Source organism: Hirundo rustica, chromosome 1 (genome assembly GCF_015227805.2).
Source record: "Hirundo rustica isolate bHirRus1 chromosome 1, bHirRus1.pri.v3, whole genome shotgun sequence".
Lineage (NCBI taxonomy): Eukaryota > Metazoa > Chordata > Aves > Passeriformes > Hirundinidae > Hirundo > Hirundo rustica.
Genome location: NC_053450.1, coordinates 110,069,982 through 110,088,492, shown reverse-complemented (window position 1 = coordinate 110,088,492; position 18,511 = coordinate 110,069,982). Strand labels below are relative to the sequence as shown.

Sequence of the window (18,511 nt, the reverse complement as noted above, 5' to 3'; positions counted from 1 at the left end):
ACAGCTGTCAAAGTAAAGATGTTACCAGTTAAATTAAGTGCTTAGCTAAGTGCTATTAGGCAGTTTACTGCTGTTAATTGTAAAACTGGCCCTGTATCTGGCAATGCAGCATCTTTAACAAATATAAATATTCTTTGCCTGCTGCAGTATTAAGAGTAAACTTCTTCAAAAACAAGATGACACTGAAATATGCTGTGCTTAGAAATAAGGTTGTGTTCACGAGGAAGTGTAAATGAAGTGTAAGTGAACTGCCCATGATTATGGGGTGGGTTTTCTGCTTTGTTACTTATGCAACCAGGGAAACAGCAAACTTCCTGTCTTAAATTGCTAAAAGAACTCCAAATCTTTGTTCTGTTCTGATTCGGTTAGGAGGAATATTTTTTCATGATAAGTTGAATAGTCTTTTTGGCTTTTGAAGCATGATTCCTTTCATGTATTTTGGGCTTACTCTGTGCTTTTCAAACCACATTCAAGAGCATTGCCTCTTTCTGAGTTTGCAAACCTGAAGACTTTCAGATTGTCTCTGATCAAATGTAAGAGTAGGTGACACTTTATCTTGTCTGCTTTTTTTAAAAATTCCTTAAACTTAATGAGCAGCTCAGCATCTCTGAGCACAGAGAAGTGGGTAGCTTAGCAAGTACATTTTGCTTTTACTCCAGCTCCGTGTGCTTTTGCTGCACTTAAGAACATAAAGTCCTGTTGGTTTTAGTTTCCTGATATGGTTGTAGGCTGCCTTTTTAATACATGCAGCTCTTTTTGTTTTGTTTTGTTTTTTTAACTTTGTTCTTTCTGATTTACAGGCACGTATCTTCTTGTAATAACAAAAAAGAAAAAAGTAGGTGAGATTTTCAGTCATGCCATCTGGAAAGCGACAGATTTTGACATCCTCTCCTACAAAAAGACCATGCTGCACTTAACTGATATTCAGGTAGGTAGTTTGATTAGGGGAGTGTGGAGGAATGTTACTGTATGTTAATGCTCATTGCCGGAGGATCTAATTTGTTGAAGTAGTGATTTTTTTATTTTTTTTTTTTTTTTAGAAGCTCTTCAAACAATACCTTTTTTCTGATTTGTTCACATTACTAGAATGGCTGTAACATTTGTGTAATAGATGTATATAAAATCATGGCAATCAAGATAATAAACTCACATGGTTCAACCTAGAATATCATCTGCAGTTTATGGAGGTGCATTTTTGCTTCTGTTAAGATGGTACACCCTCCCTAATGCTACTGTTAAGTCTTTCTCACAGTTTTTCTCTTCTGACAGCCTGTACAATAAACTGCATTGCTGTCATCTTATCTGTCGTGCTTTCTCCCTGGAATTGTTCAATTGTGTAGTTACCCAGCAGGGAAGAATTGACTTTTATTTTTTTTGAGTGAGGGATAGGTGGAAGATTATTTTAACAGATATGTAGTGCATTGATAAAGAGCAGGTCAGGGTGTCCAACCAATGGAGTTGGAAGGGAATCTGTTGCTTTTTCAGGAATGGAATGAGGTTAATCAGAATTTGAACGAGAACACAGATTATAACTATTCTTTTGTCTTGCCAACTTCCTGGTTTAGATTTTTTTTGACTGAATTGTTTTCAGGGAAACTAACAGTTTCCCTTTTGCTTGGAAGTTGTTAGAATTCATTTACTATCAGTAGCTCTTTACCTCACAGGAATACTGTTTTCTGCTCTCCATTGTTGTTGCAGAATTTGGTTGCAGTGTGCTAGCTGCAAGTTACCAGTGAACTGGTATCAGAATTGCACTCTCATGCTTTCCTTCTTGTATGGTAATCTCTGGATGATGTCATGTATTGCTAGAGCACTAGCAAAATTCATCTCATCACTTCAAAAAGTAGCGATAGCTCACAAGAGTAAAATATTTTGATAGTAGTATATGACAGCTCTTCTGTTTTTTCCTCATCTCAACAGTTGCAGGACAATAAAGTATTTTTATCAATGCTTAACCATGTATTAAGCGTGGATGGATTTTACTTCTCAACAACCTACGACCTAACACACACCCTGCAACGGCTGGCCAACACGAGCCCAGAGTTCCAGGAGATGAGCCTTCTAGAGAGGGTGAGGATTTGAGTTTGCTTTGTCTGTCTTGCGAATTGTCAGTCAGTTTGATGCAGATGATGCTTAAATGGTGCTGGTGTTTTATCCAAGGTGTCAGGGGCTGCCTGAACCTGCTGGTCCACGCAGGTCTCATAGCTTGTGAGCAGCACAGTGTTCTAGGGATCTGTTCTCATCTGATTTCACACTTCCAGATCAGCAGTTAGAAGTATTTCCTAAAGTACACTTTAAATAGATTTTGAAAAATCAAAAATAAATTAAATTCTGCCTCTAATATTGATCACTTCTAATTATAAGAAGGAGCTAAGCAGAAAAATTGGAAGAAAGCAAGTAATTCCTTTGACCTGGAATGGGGGAAAGGAATCCAAAGTGGAGTAAACTGTACTTGTGTTCATATTCCTTTCCAGGATATCTTGGAATAGAACTGCAGGTTTTATGGCTGTCTGTCTTGGGATATTGTATTCTGTCTAAAGTATTCCAATTATTTGTGTGAAGCATGAATTTAGTATGCTGCTTTTGTCTTCAAGACAACAGCCAAATGCAATTTGAGCTTGAAATTCTCTTGTGTCTATATTGATGGGGTTTTGTTTTGGTTTGTGTTTGTTTTTTTTTTTGATATTGGAAAAACTGTTTACATTTGGGGATTGTTTTGCATCATCAAATGCTTCTCTGGTGGTGCTCTTGCCATGGAGAGCAAGGATGCAAAAGGATTGGTTTGTCTTAAAATTGTATCACTTCAGAGGGTTGTTTGAAAGGCAAAGTACAGTAAAAAGCGTCAGTTTCAAGTAAATTCAGATCTTGGATGGTTACAGTTATTGCAATGTAGTTTCATATGCCCATTGCTGCAGTATGATGGCTTATCAAAAGGATGGTGGCAATTTTGAACATCTCCAGTTTGCCTCTGCTGGAGAAGTCTGGTCTGTGTTTGGAATGTGGTGTTCTTGTTTGGTATTTGTGTTCGTTGTTTTTTAACAGTACTGGTAAAAGGAAGCAACCCCAGCATAGGGGCACCAGTGCAGTATGTTCTGCAGCTCATGTGTTAATGATTTAGAAGTGTCAGGCAACACCCTTAAGAGCAGCTGAAAGAATAGCTCTCTCCAATCTTTATTTAGATTTCTAGTTGAGGATATGAAGGTTACTGATGAAAGAAGAGAACTTCATCTCCATTTGTACCTGTTGCCATAACCTTTCATTACACATGGGTACTATGATACTGCCTTTATGTTGAATTGAACAGAACTGTCTCTAAAAGCACATTGGCTTTTTTCTTGCTGCAGGCAGATCCACGGTTTGTATGGAATGGACACCTTCTGAGAGAATTTATTGCTCAACCAGAGGTAAACACCGAATAATGGTTAGGTTAATAGAGAGCAGATACACTTTTGCTATAAGTATGCAACAGCTTCTTGTGATTCTGTCTCTTTCAGACAGCCAGAATCTAGTATAATGTGGCTAATCATCATCTAGTTTAGCACAGTGAGTCTTCTGCTTTCAAACTTCCGACTTTGTCAATGTCCTCAGTAGTGCTTCTAGAAAGTTAATTTTTTGGAAGTGTCTGTATTTGAAGATACTGTGCTGTGAAGACAGCTGGTCACATAAACCAAATGGGAAGTTACACTGCACAGCATATGCTTCTCAAGTGTTTTGAAGTTTAGTTACTTATCTTTGGATATAGGCAAGGTCCAGTTCATCACTTTTTTCCCTAAGATGGTCTCACATCATTCTCTGTGAGTGCACTTTAAGTTCCATTTTCCTAGTGAATAGAACATAAAGCTGGTAATTAAGAGTAAGACAGACAGTTTAGATTCTTCCAGTTTATTCCAAATGGAGGCTAACATGGTATAACCTTTGAATTCGCTTAGTCCAGCAAATACAAGTGCATGACCATGAGCCACAGCTATGGCACCTTAGTGGCCAGACTGTCTGAGCTCCTTCCTACCAGAAACATCCTCTGTGTGTTAAACTCTCTGGACTGCCTGAACTACAGCAGCCTCCTCGCTCCATCAGTACTTTGCATTTATCAAAGCAAGTGACGCACTGCTTCTATTTCTGCCTCGGTAACCTGTGGAGATGTGCTGTTACATTAGACAGCGCTGTTCCAAAAGGCTGGATTGTGCAGTGCTTCTGGAATGTGAAGATATGAATTAGAGAAGGGCTGTTGTGCATATTCCAGGGGCATATGACTGGGTGGGAAGTTTGCATAGTGCTATGCAAATAAAGCTTGGGAAATGAGAAAGAAGTTGTGGTGGGAACAGCAAAGGAAAGCCAAGTGTGGCTGGCTAGTGAAAACAGACCTAGGGGACAAAACACAGAAGCTGAAAATGGAGATAACTGATATTTTTAGGCTGTACTTTCCCTTATGTTGATTACAGGTGGCTTGATGCAGGAACAGTTTTACGTAATGAAGTGTGGGATTTCTGGCTTCTAGTATTGAACTTCAAAGCTTTCTTGAAAGATTAAGTTATTCAGGAATGGCAGGATAGGAAAAACCCTGGAACAAGCATTTTGAGTATTAATCACATAAAAATACATCTTACTGAAGGCTTCTGTAACTACTATTTCTGCATGTGTCCTACTGTGGAGGTAAAGCAAACACACCATGTCAAAAGATTTTCAGCAAGTATTGCTTTATATCTGGCATGTTTGTAGGAGAGTAAATTCTGTGTATAGGGAGGACAAAGCAGATTGCTTTTTGTCCAGGCTGCTTAATTAGGATTAGACTTTCACTTTTTTCCTCCTGCTGTTTTCCCTGAACTTCTTTTCTCAGAAGAGAATGTTTCACCCTAAACAAAAAGTAAATGATACAAAGTATATAAAACTACCACAAAATCCTTCGGCAAAGCATAGTCACTCACCTTTCTTGGTACTAGTGTTTAATATTTTTAACGTGTGTTTGTGTTTCAGATCCATAGGTTTGCTACACCAGTGATGCATGGATGTATCCTTTTGTGTTGTAAAGCTGAGTGCTGGGTGTGGGTAGTCCAGCAGCAAAATGGCTGCTGATGAGGCTGCTCTGTTACACTGGCAATTATAACATAGAGCACCTTGTCAGAAATAAGTTATAGTCTGTTCATATATGGGTGTTACATATTGTTTGATAGCCCACTCGTGTGTTAGCTCCCTTGAATATTCTGCTTGGAAAGCTTCATGGATTTAATTTTACAGTCATGGTTTGCATAACTCTTTCAGTGGGAAGGTTAAGATTATTATGGCAAATGCTCTTCCATCAACTTTATTACTTTTTTTTAGCTTGCTATAAGGATTCATTTGCTTTAGATACAGAATAAGGGAAGAACAGTTTTGACTTGGAGTGCTTATGAATGTTGATGAATAAAAGTTCTGCTGAAGGCTTTTCCTGTGCAGCTGCTTTTCCTGCACCAATGCTTTGGGAAACAGCCTTTAGCAAAGCAGTCATTAGTTTATTTTTGAGAAGGGATGGATGCTGGAAGGAAGGTGAATGCTCTCTGGAGGCAATGTGTGATCAACAGTAAGTCCCAGGTAGTTGCTCCTGAACTGACAGCATGAAAAGGACTGGCAAGACTGGACGGAGCAACTCATGCCATGTTCTGCTTTGTTCCTCCATTGCAAAGGCCTCTCAGGTGTGTGCAGGGAATGGCTTCCAGATGGAATCAGTTGATCTGGTAGGACTGTCAGCAGCTGGGAGACCTCCAGTCCTTTCCTGTGACTTCATTTAATGGAAAATGTTGTGGGAGTAGGCAGAGAGACAAAGGAAAGATAGCAAAAGGAAGCCATCAAAACACTGTAATCCTTATCCTGCTGGTTCTGGGTAAATTGCAGTTAGCAACTGACAGACTGCAATTAACACATTCCTCAATCCTGTTTTATCACTGTATAAATAATAAGCATAAGCAATATTTGTCTAAATTAGAATTACAGCAAAACCTTGGAGAAGTCAGGAATTTGAAGAAACAGGATTTCTAGTGGTGAATATGCTAGGAAGGCCTCTCAGCAGAACTGTTAAAGTGCCACTAGTAGATATTTCAATAATATCCAAGGTTCTTCCCCCTCCTCCCCACCGCAATATAAACCCAAATATAAAGTTTTCAACTGTGTGTACTGTGCTTCTAGTCTTGCAGTGATGAGAAATAATGACTTGGATAGTTGAGATTTTGAGCACCTGAAGCCCTAAACTGCATTTAATATTTCCCTTGCTGCTCCAAACCAAAGCCCTTCTGAAGAACAGTAAATTCTGTCTTGTCCTTATCTGTATATGTGGAAATTGCTAATAGCAAGTTGTCATTTTAAGTGAGAACAGATTACCAGCAGAAAATAAGCTGACAATTGCTGAGCAGCTAAGGTTAGAGATAACCTTTCTTGCAGAATACTGTTGGCTATACGAATGTTGAATTAAAGGGTGGAGGATCTGGCAGTAATTTTCCAGGAAAACAGAGGAATGGTATTTACCAGCCTGAATTTATGAATTGTGAAAACATTCTGGATGGGGCAAATTTGTAGTGTATTTTGGGGGCTTGTTTACAAACATTATTGGCATAAATACAAACAGAAATCAAGATGACTCATGTATGAAATCAGCGTGTTTTTTAACATAGCTGAGGTGCTCATGAGTGACACAGCTGCTTTATGTCCCATTTAAATCAAAGATACTGGACCTAAACTTTACTTGAGGTGAAGTATCTAGATTCCTCAAAGAGGAGAAGACTGCAGTACACTAATTTAAAAATTGACCATTTTGATCTTCTGTTTGTTTTAAAGTGATAGGTTTCAGGTTTTGGGGGCAAAGCATGCGAGCTGGTGAATCTACCTGGAGGAATTCTTTGTGAATGCTGGTGTCTATTAGACTTGATAGCTTGCTGCAGTCCAAATAAGTGCCACTTAAAAGTAGCACAAAACAAGACTAAAGCTGACACTAGTTGTCATTGCCCCCCTTTGTTGGTTAGTCCCAGGTGTGTTTGGCACTTCAGTTACATAGCCCAGGCAGGAAACCAATCTTGTGTGAGAAGCTCACACTGGAGTCTTGCTGTGTGTTCATTCTCTTTTTCTTCACATGGATTTGAAAGCCAGGCTGTTTTACTGCTAGTTCTGGCATTTGTAGATGTGATCCATGTTGCACTTACTGGTAAAACAAGATATTTACTCTTCTAAAAGTCTACAAAAAATTTTGAAAAGGTATTTTTTCAGGTAGTTGTTAATTCTTAAAAGCAGTAGGGGCAAGAAACTGTTAAGGTAGTTTAATAAAATTATGGATGAGATGATTCTTTATTCTGGGTCTTATGGTCCTATTTAAAAACTAACTTCTTTAGAATCACATTTTCTCAAAATTACTACAGTTTTAATGTTCATCAGTGACATCATTGTAGAGTGGTGCTCTGCAATGTACATATTGATCCTAATATTGTTACTGTCTCTCAGGTTTGATGTTCAGCTCTTGTTGGGGTGACAAATGTTTACAGATTTATTTGACTGTAGTTTCTTGGTTCCTTGATGTTTCCTACCCATTGATGTATAAAAATATCCTAATGAAACTTTGGGCTTTTTCCTGAGTGGTGTTGATCAGTTATCACTATGCACTCTTGTTCTATTAATGGCAAGTGTTTTGACTGGCTGCTTGTTTCCAGAAGAAGCTGTTTCAGGGCTGGCGTACGCTACTATGTAAGAGGTAAAAGAAAAAACTGATTTATTTCAAAAATAATATACATTCCATATGCACATGTGAGTTACCTTTAGGAGAGATTGCTGTATTATGGCTTGCAAAAAAGCATTGTTTGCCTTGAGGTTCTTCGTCCAAAGAAAATATTAGGAACTGAAGCATTTTTTTGGTATTTATTAAAACTGACTGTTCTTCATGTCATTAAGACATAACTGCAAAAGTTTTGTAGTGATTTTTAACACATGGTTGTTTTCAGTGGTGCTAAAAGCAAGTGTGCAATAGCCCTTTTGGTCTAGCAGTAGATACAGCTGAGAGCATCACTGGTGCTGGCAGGGGAGCCCTGAGTGGTGTTCTCTAATTGTTTCAAGTTAAAAAGCGAACAGGGAAATGAATTTAAATTGCTTTCTCTGTTCTTAGTCCCAACATACACGCTTTTGAAGAAATTAGTCCCTTTCTGCTGTACCATTGTTACAGAATTGTGACTATTTTGTGTCAGAGCACTGGTAGTTTATTTCATATTAAATAATACTTTCTACTGCTAGAAATATCAAAATGTGTTAACTTGAAGCACAGTTCTGCTTAAATTTGGTGCAGATCATGTTAAACCCAAGGTGTGTTAACTTTTACGTTGTCAGGCAGTTCTCTGCTTCCTGTGAGGACTTAAAAGGGAGTGGAAGGGAGCCTTTTGCTGATGAACTGTCACTGTTCTGCAGGCAGGCTGAGCTGGCTAACACGGTCTTTTTCCCTACACAGGTATTGATTCAGAAGGGCATGCTGCTAACTTTGTTGAGACAGAACAAATTGTGCATTACAAGGGGAGCAAAGCATCATTTGTTCAGGTAAAGTCACTATAAGGAACATAGATACATAGCTAACTCTATCTATGCTTTTAAATATAGATTGTATATAAGATATGCAAATAAAACTAAACAGACTAAATTAGTCTGCAAACCTATTAATAATTTATAGTTTGCTAAATTACTAAAACCTGTCTTTTTTATTTTTAAATGTCAAGTGTAAATTTTGTAAATTCTGCTGTTTAAAGCCATGGCCATTCTTTTGCAGACCCGTGGATCTATCCCTTTTTTCTGGTCTCAAAGACCAAACCTCAAGTATAAACCAAAGCCACAGATCAGCAAGTCAGTAAATCATGTATGTGAGTGTTTGTGTCTTGGGGTTTTAGCATGTTACTGGGCTCATGTTTGTGTGATAGGGTAGCAAACTGTAAGCAGAAGAATAAAAATTGGCAATACTGGATTGAGCATTATTTTTTAAAAACCTTGTACTTCTTATAATTAATTCAAGGGCCATAAAAAATGTGCATATTGGTGGGGGTGCTTTCTCTTTGGATCCAGTTTGCAGCAGTTTTCATAGCTGTACAATACTCCGTATCTGTAGTGTGCTTGATGAGGAGAACTGAATGGACTGGGAGGAGGAGAGTGGGACTGTATTGGCACAACAGAGAGCATCAAACAGTTGTAAGACTCATCAAAAATATTATAATGGAGGTTTCTTGCAAAGCACACATCTTAATAGTAATGTACATCTGTCAACACATTTCCTTTCTCTTCTAGATGGATGGCTTCCAAAGACATTTTGACTCACAAATAATTAGCTATGGAAAGCAAGTGATTGTTAACTTGGTATGCTTTCACTTTTTCTTGCTGAAAAAGTTGTTCTTTTAAGCAGGCTCTTGAGTAATTCTGTCTTTGTTTTCCCTTTTCCCAGGTTAACCAAAAAGGCTCAGAGAAGCCTCTTGAGCAAACCTTTTCAAAAATGGTGAACAGCATGGCAAATGGAATGGTCAGGTACATGTGACATGAAGTGATACATTTTGTGTTACTAGTTGAGCATCGCCTCTGAGACCCACAGAATGGTCAGCTCTTTGGGGGCCCTTACCAACCCTGTGATTTGTTTGCATTTTATGTTTGTGAAGTAACTTGCTAAGAGAGGATACAGGCAGAATAAAGAAGGAAATTCAGAGGCCATGGTAATGCCAGTGTTGGAGTCATAGTATGCAATGGAGGTCTTCTGCATTTTAGGAAAAAGAAAATCATGCCCTGTAAAACTGGAGTCTGTCAGAGGGGCTTGGTTACATTGGTAACTTAGTGAGGGAGTGCTGATCCTGAGCAAACAGGATGAAACAGTAAGGGGAACAAGTAACTTAAATGCCTGGAGCTCAGTGTAACAATGGGTCAAGAGTGGAAAATGCACTTGGATTATGAGAAATTCCATCTCTTTGTGGGAATACAGAGTGCAGTGCACAACTTTACAACTTGTCTGTGCTTGCGTTCGTTAACTTCTGGAGGGAGGGCTTGCATCCAACTCACACAGGTATTTGCCCCTCTACCTTATCCTTGAAATTACTGTGCCTTGTTTTTTTTACTGTGTCCAGATTTGCTATAAAGTCATCTGGTGGAAACCAAGATGTGAAATTATGTGAAGATACATTTGGTGATTTTCTGTATATGTTTGGAAGTGGTGTTTGGCAGCCCTATTTTACTATTGCTATCAAAATCCACTTTCTTGGTTAATTGTTTTTGATGGTGTTTACCTGCCAGAGTCAAACTCAAGACTTCAGTTCCTTGTTTCAGTGTGTATAGACCATCTTTCTTCATGCATAGTCCTGAAGTCTTGTCAAATGACTTTTGGATTATGAATGTTTGAGTGGAGGAATATAATGCCCTGTAATTCACAGCAAACATATACATACAAAGTAATTAAGCAGCAGTTTAATTAATCAAGCAGCACTCATTTAGAACACTTCTGGCCAGAAACTGGTTGTTAAAATTTTGTTCCAAGTCAGTAGCTGCTTAATTTTCTTATGACATTTAGCTAACTTAGGTTAGCTGCTTAAACAGAACCTGTCTTGGGTTTCTAGAGTTACCGAGGGAATTATGCCAGCAAAAAATGTTGGATTTTAACATCTGTGACTAGTTCAAAGTGAACAGAGAATAAAGGAATCCTGGTGGGGGGGATAAATACATTAAATAAGATTTGTATCCCTTCTGTACTTTCTGGAGGAAAAACATTACCCCGAACAGAGAATGACACATACATAGAACTTGGAACTTAATTTGTACTTCCCCAGACTAATGGCATTTTGTAAAGAATTTTAAGTGGTGTCACCATTCACACTAAGGGTGCAGCATCAGGGAGATTACAGAGCACTGACAAAATCTGCAGTTGTGCTGAAATTCATCTCTAAATAAGAACAAATCCTCTGTCACTCCCTGTTTTATAGATCAGTCTTTTGCTGTAGGGTTTCCTGTGACCTTCACTGCAGTACATGTGTCACCTGAAAAAATGCTTCTCTCTGAACAGATACGTGGCATTTGACTTCCATAAAGAGTGCAGTCGGATGAGGTGGGACCGGCTGCAGATTTTGATGGATCAACTGGCAGACCAGCAAGATGAGTTCAGGTGAGGCTCTGCAGTTCTTTCACCTCTGCGCTGTTAAAATGAGATCACTTCCTAGTTTCTGTTGTCTTGCATTAAGGCACAGTAATACAGATGTGTGATCTTCTCCGAAGAAGATTAATTTGTGTGCGTTAGTGTGTCCATATCTCTGATGTCTTGCTGACACCATGTGCAAGGTTGGAGACCTGGTTGGGGGGGTAAGATGTAGAGCCCATGCTACCTCTCAATAAAGTGGATCTGAGAATTGCAGCAACCCTGAGCTGTGACAAGAGCTGCCTTTGTAAGATTGGGTGAAAGGTTAGACAAAGAAATGAATGTGCATACAACTGGAGCTATTTAAAAGAAAGTCTCCTTAGATAATATTTTTTTTCATTCATGGTATTTCCAGGTGGTGTTGACAGCAGATTGTTCTGCCATGTAGTGTAAAACACTGACTTGTTCCTGCCACAGGCATTTGTAAAAGTTTTTTCTTTAACGCATGTTGGTTGTGGCTCCAAACCTTGCACTGGCATTGGTTGTTAGCCCTTGCAAAGTAACCCACAGGGAAACAAGTTCTCCTTTTCTTTAGTTATCTAAAAATACACAAAATGTCCAAATCAATTTAAATCTTTAGTCCCACAAGTGTGTTTGGTCGTAGCTACTTGTAGACCTGTAGATTGCTAGGGAAATAGTTTGCTTTGTTCTGCTTTTCTGATTGCTTCCTTCCTGTTCCTGAAGCCTTGTGACTAAAGCTAAAACATTACAGAACTAGCAGTGGTATAGTCTATCCTGACAAAATTAAAGTGAGGTAAGGTGTCGACTAGAACAGATTATTAACTTGTTAGTAAAGTCTCTTGCCTGGAGTGATGGCAATGGGAATGATATAAAATAATCAGATTATAGTTAATAGTCTTTGTCCACCACGAAAAAACTCTTAAAAACTCATAAAGACCTAATGAATGCACTTTGAGCACCTCAGATAAGGAGAATTAAGATTGAAGGGCTTTTGTTTACAGCAAGGATCCTTTATTCTTAGAATCAATACTGAGCCCCTTAACTTACTTACTATCAGCTACCATTGGAGGTGTAGAAAATAACCATATTTCCTTGAAATTAAGAAAAAAAAAAAAGCCATCTCAAAAACAAGATACAAAATTGAAGACTTTCTCAGGATTAGGCTGGCTCTTTATTTTATTTCATCTGTAATGACTATTGCTTAAATAGGAACAGAAAAGTCTGAGTTACAGTCTTCATAGAAAAGTATTGCAATCCCAAGGGAGGTAAACAATGCTTATTTTTTACAGGCTAAATCCAGTTATGGAAGATCTGTCAGATAGGAGAGATAGGTTTGTGGAGGTGGTTTTTGTTAGTTTTTCAGGTTTTATAGAGCAGCTATAGGAGATGCAGCATTTAGGAATAGACATTTCTAGTTAATTAGGGTAATAACAAACTGTCTTATCCTAATATCAGTTGTAGGCAAAACTTGGAGGAGAAAAGGAAGATTTCACAGGTATTATTGTCTGCTTTAGTCTTCAACAGTGTAAAACACGGTTTAACTAAACTAGTTCAAGAATTATGAAAATGCCTTTTAAAAAGAAAACACAAGGTTAATCGAAGTAAATTCATGTGCTTCTAAGGCTTCTGATCAAAGTACTGCACCACTCTAGACTTGATCAAAATGCTCTGCAGTAACAGTGCATTGATTATATACTAGTGCAGGGTTCATAATTGCATATTGGAGTAACTTAATCTATAGATTATAAGCTGTAAACCTGTAAACAACTGGAAGTTCCATGTTGTGGCAGGACAGGCATAGTTCTGTCCCATTCACACATCCAGCTGATAAGTAGATTGGAATATTTGTTCTACCAGCTCAGCATTGGAATGCATGTGTGCAATACTGGAATGCATGTGTGCAATTCAGCATTTGAAAGGAGCTGTTTGTTATCAGCTACTGGAAGCACCTGGTTTAGTGGATTTAAAAGATTGAGGTAATAATTAGCATATGCAAGGGGGAATATCTAGTTCCCCCCATGCTCGTGTAATGGAGAGAATAGCGTGTGACAGTAGCAGATTTTTCCATCTTTTGCAAGCACCCTTTAAAAAAGCTCTGAATACCTTCCTGGAAGAAGTGTGCCTGACAACTTAGATGACTTTTTATGCATTGGTGACTGGATTGAACTGGTGACCACTTATAAATAAATCTGGTTACCTCTGTTAAGCTCTGCTAATGTTCTTCATATCTATGGAGCTGGGACACTAAAATAACTGGGAAAAAAAAACCCACAAGTCCCTGATTTTGCACCAGGCGCTGCTCTTCCCAGTGGCATGTAACTCAGTATTTCTGATTGACCTTCTGAATGGTAGGAGTGAATACTGCCCTGAGTTTGCTAAGTGTTCATCCTTTGATGCTGTTTTTCAACATGGCAAGAGCTCAGGGAGGCATCAAAGTTCAAAGACATGGCTGAGCACTCATCAAATGCTCAGGACAGTTGTGTTTTGGTTGCTGGGATATTTACTTGTGAAAACACGTGGTTTATATGGACTGTTATAATCTCTAAATACGTGTATTGTATGTGTTAGTTACTTTCTAGTTGACTCGGAGGGTAAAACTGTGACTCAGCAGGAAGGAACATTCCGCAGTAACTGCATGGACTGCCTGGATCGGACTAACGTGATCCAGAGCTTGTTAGCACGCAGGTCTCTCCAGGCCCAGCTTCAGGTAAATGTTTTACTGCTCCTTGACAAGCTGGAAGAGGAGAGTGGTTTTCCATTTGGAATGGAAATGTTATTTGAATGCTCCAGTAAGAGCTTGCATGGTGGAGTTACTGTGCTACTTACTTGAGCTGCATTGACTAGACTCTAGTTTGGTAAATACAGCTTTTTCTGAAAGCAAATCCTGATTTTTTTCTATCAAACTCATAGCAAGCTTCAATGTGCTTTTTTATTCTAGAGACTAGGTGTTCTGCATGTGGGACAGAGAATTGAAGAGCAGGCAGACTTTGAGAAAATCTACAAAAATGGTAGGCTGTTTATAGAGTTCAAACAATGAATTTTTCTCTGAAGAGAGTATATAACTTCCTTAATATTTCTTATTGTTTTCCTATTCACAGCATGGGCTGATAATGCTAATGCTTGTGCCAAACAATACGCTGGAACTGGTGCCTTAAAGACCGATTACACAAGGCAAGTCAGCCTTTCTTGTAAGGGTCTTCTGGGTTTTTGAGCATGTTTGGGATTTTCAAGTCCTCATATCTGAGAAGGTTTTTAATCTGGGGCTGAGGCTATAAATGAGTTTTTTGCAATGGTTCAGTTAGTAAAAAGCCAGACTAAAATCTCCAGATTCTTTGCTGTGTTTATATGGAAGTAAAGGCTATCTGGAAATGAAAACCAAGGCAGTGAGCCATGAAGTTGCACACTTATATTGTCTGAGGGAAAGAAGTGTCATTTTATTTTCCAATTTTGTTACAGGTATGTGTGGTAATAATGCAGAAGCAGCACTCGATAAATGTATTCTTGTGGAGGTGTTCATTTAATGCAGTACACCTCTGGATAATGATAGAATGTAAATCTGAAATTATAGTCCTGACTTTATACATCTATTTTAAATATTTTTCACAATTTCTTTTTGCAGAACTGGGAAGAGAACTCAGTGGGGTTTAATAATGGATGGCTGGAACTCATTAATACGTTACTACAAAAACAACTTTTCTGATGGATTTAGACAAGTAAGTTAAGCTTTTAACCATGGGAAAGTGTATTTGATAAACGTTGCTGTGCATTCGAACTCTTGCCCCCCCTTTCTCTTCCAGGATGCGATTGATCTTTTTCTTGGAAATTATTCAGTGGATGAAGTAGAACCTGCTAGTCCTTTACACGTCAAGAAAGACTGGAAGTTCTTAGCTGTGAGTATGGAGACTTTATTTGTGATAGGAGAAACACAGCCATTCTGTCACTGGCTTCATTTTGCCTGAGTAGGACTGGTCTGTTAGTCATTAAGCATCCCTGTAATCTGGTAATGTTTCTGTGATACCTGCTTATAGGATTAAACCCAGACTGTTCACTTGACAGAAAATGGAGTGTCCTTGAGGTATTGGAAAAACTGCTGCTTGCTTTTTTGGAAATATGCTTCACCAGGTGGATGGGGGAAATTCTACTAGTTGCTGTCAGTGACTGTTTCCTTCTGCAGAAGAATCTTGTGGAGTTCTTTTCTCACACTTCATGCAGAAGCATAGACTGTAACACAAAACCCCCACTTTTTTCATTTTTTTTACTTTTCCCTTTCTATTTTGAATTGGGATTTGGGAACATAATGGGTTTAACTGGTGTTTTTGTTTTGGTTTTTTAACAAAGCATAAATCTCAACCTCTCTTTTAATGCACAGGAGGTGTATTTCAGTTTTAAACATAATTATTGAACACAGTCTTCCAAATTTTGGAACTATCCAAACTTTTATTTGTGCCTGAATGCAGGTGAATTGAGAAGCAAAGCAAGTAAATAGCTTTACATTACAGCCCATCTTAAAGGAAATTAAGGAACATACGTATTTCTGTATTAAGTGATTATTCTGTTTCTCTTTCCTCAGTTGCCTATTATTATGGTGGTTGCTTTCTCCATGTGCATTATTTGTTTGCTAATGGCTGGTAAGTCACTGAGTTTAATTTTATAAAACTGGCTTGTTTCTCTGTGAACTTTGTGTAAATGGTTACCAGTAACTGTTCAGTATAGAATTGCTTCTCAGTCATTCTAAAAGGTGCTTGAACGTGCCTCTCGAGATGGAGATTTAGCACTGTATCATTAATGTGGAAAAAAACTGAGATGCTATATAAAACAATTAATAAAACTCATGTAGAAGTCAATTAAGGGACAGTTAATTATCCCCAAATAGAGATGCACCTTGGTAAACCTATAAGATGTAGGCTGGATGAAGCCCCAGAGGAATAACTGTCTAATTTTGGGCAGAAAGACAGTTCAGAATAGTCAGATACAGGCATAAGCCTGGTTCTGATGGATTTCCCTTTAATCTAAATCTGTGTTGGGAGTGGTGAAGTTTTTTGCCTTCTGTTTTTGCCTTGAATTTTCTAACATTAGTGCCAGTAGAGTTTTTGACTGACTTCCATAAATCTCTGTTCAATGTGTTCCAAGAATTGTGTGGCAAATACAAACTTTCCAAGGTAAGGAAACAGAAAAAGATCTGTGAAAGACTTCTGATTTCATTTGACAACAGATCTGAGGGAGAGCTTGAAATATTTGTATTTGTCCTAAAGTAGAACTGTCTGCTAATTGGAGATAATGAGCTAAAAGGTTTATATGACTCTTCTTCTCAGGTGATACATGGACTGAGACACTGGCCTATGTGCTTTTCTGGGGAAGTGCCAGCTTTGGAACTTTCGCTATCATCCTTTACAACGGCAAGGATTTTGTAGATGCACCCAAGCTGGTCCAGAAGGAGAAGATGGACTGAATTTGTGTGTGTGGAAAGCGGCTTGGTACTGAGGATTCTTCAAGCCACGCTTGGAGTCTCTACTGACCTGCTTTCCACACAAAAAATGCTCTTACGAACATTCTTCCTTGGCAGTGGGGGGGGTCAGGGCTAAGGAAATTATGTCCTGTGGTGGTGGTAGCTTTCAACTGAGACCTGCCTCGACAGTCTTGGTTGCAATGGTCTTTGGAATATTGCATTAGTGAACAGGGCTCCATTCTTACTGGGGTGATGCAAAGACAAAAGCCAGCTTTTTGGTGTCTGGAATGTTTTGGGGTTTAAGTGGACTGCTTAAGCTCGTCCTCCACCTGGGTTGTTTCAGCTGGTGTTTTGTTCTTGACAGGAGAGAACTCTGATGCTATTTGTGTCTCAAAATACCCAAATGTTGAAGCATTAATAATGGAACATCTGATAGTGGTCTCTGAACAAATACGGCTTCATACCAATAAAAAGTCTAGGTCCAGACTTACAGCTGGATTACGTTTATTGTGATAAAGTCTCTGTTAAGGAGTCCTTTGTGCATATTCATGTGTGGATTCTTTTCACTAAATATGAACGATTTTTGAATCCTAATGCTGTTCTAAAACAAGGTTTTTGTCCTGTCTTGTTTATCTAGAACTGATGCAATATTCTGCTAATCATTGTTTGGGTGAAAGGGCAGTGTAATTGGATGTTCCTGAAGTTGCAAATGTCTTGCACTGTTTCAGTACTACAGTCTCCATATGAAAATCCAGTAGTTAGCGAGTTAAAATGTAGAATTTTCTTTCTGAAGATGTAAACAAAATCAAAGAATGTAAAAGTCCTTTGCAGTGTTTATTCAACCTTCCTTATGCTAAAGTTCCAAAGTACTTCATTACTTTAAGAATGGATCACAACATAAAAGGTGAACTTCATATTGTTTTGCTAGTCAGCTGCTTCTATCCTTGGTTATGTTGAAATAATTTATGGAAGAAAGAATAACAGCCTGAGGGGAAATCACTAAGTCTAAACTCTGTATTTCTACTTGGGAGCAGCAGCTTGCTTTTCATGCATGATACTGTAACACACTCTTTTAAGAAAAAAAAAAAAGCTGCAGACTAATTTGTGCTGGTTAATGTGTGTCTTTAAATTTAGTGCTTCCAAGCTGTATAAAAATAAGGACCAATTTTAAACTATTTTGTCACTTATTTTATATGGTTTGTTCAAAACCAGACTTGGAACTTGCTTAAGGCGCTGTGCATTGTTTAATATTTCCTGTAAGTACAGCTGTATATTCAGATTGCAAGTATAAAATTTAAATGGGGGGAAGGGACAGACATGTAGAGTACTACTAGGACTTAGCACAGGTGTCACTATTGAAGCTAGAACACAAAACACTGATACTCCAGTGTTCCCTTGTGTTATGACTGAAAATATGTACAGATTTTTTTTTTTTTTTTCTTTTGCAACTGTTCGTTTTAACCTTGAATGTTTCTGGAGGCCTCTCTGGGTTTTGTGTAAACATAACCTGTTCATGAGCACTAGTACTTGCAAAGTAGCCATTAGCTTCTAGATGCTGTAATGGCAAAAAACCAGTTGGTGGCTAACTGGAAAATCTTCCTAACTTAAAATTTTCAGAGGTGAACTCCCTCATGGGCACAAAGTACAAGAACATCATAGACTCAGTATTTGAAAGCAGTGGTTCTGGTGGCTCACTGGCAGGTGGAGTGTTTGAAACTTGGCTCAGTTGTCTTGCAATCTAGAACTAAGTTGTTGCAGCAAAGACCAAACTTGAATTGCTAATATAAAAGGTTTGTAAGACATAGAATAATGTAGGTTTTAGAAGTTGGAAGGCACCTGTGTCTCAGTGCTTTGCAAAGAGTCTGTATTTCTAAAATCACAGATGGTGTACTACTCCTAAATGACAATAAAATGTTCAACTTTTCTAGATGTACTGTCTGCAGTGCATTTTGTGC

The 18,511-nt window shown here is 38.4% G+C and overlaps 1 protein-coding gene across 3 annotated transcripts in view; it reads left to right on the top strand.

Annotated features, from left to right (window-relative positions):
- Positions 1-18,485, top strand: part of SACM1L (SAC1 like phosphatidylinositide phosphatase) — a 30,050-nt gene extending 11,565 nt beyond the window's left edge. Inside the window, exons 4-21 of one of the 3 annotated variants that reach the window (XR_005701000.2) lie at positions 801-928; positions 1,921-2,070; positions 3,345-3,404; positions 4,972-5,005; positions 7,604-7,705; positions 8,450-8,535; positions 8,762-8,848; positions 9,271-9,339; positions 9,425-9,504; positions 11,021-11,119; positions 13,679-13,817; positions 14,049-14,118; positions 14,209-14,281; positions 14,730-14,823; positions 14,908-15,000; positions 15,139-15,185; positions 15,681-15,738; positions 16,423-16,502. Coding sequence is in view for 2 of the 3 variants with exons in the window: in XM_040065166.1 (XP_039921100.1) it covers positions 801-928; positions 1,921-2,070; positions 3,345-3,404; positions 4,972-5,005; positions 7,604-7,705; positions 8,450-8,535; positions 8,762-8,848; positions 9,271-9,339; positions 9,425-9,504; positions 11,021-11,119; positions 13,679-13,817; positions 14,049-14,118; positions 14,209-14,281; positions 14,730-14,823; positions 14,908-15,000; positions 15,681-15,738; positions 16,423-16,559 (1,559 nt within the window). In the remaining variant the exon portion in view is untranslated. Of the gene's footprint in view, positions 1-800; positions 929-1,920; positions 2,071-3,344; positions 3,405-4,971; positions 5,006-7,603; positions 7,706-8,449; positions 8,536-8,761; positions 8,849-9,270; positions 9,340-9,424; positions 9,505-11,020; positions 11,120-13,678; positions 13,818-14,048; positions 14,119-14,208; positions 14,282-14,729; positions 14,824-14,907; positions 15,001-15,138; positions 15,186-15,680; positions 15,739-16,422 lie in introns of all 3 variants that reach the window. The other 2 variants (XM_040065166.1, XM_040065175.1) reach the window with 2 other exon arrangements.
- Positions 18,486-18,511: the final 26 nt, after the last annotated feature.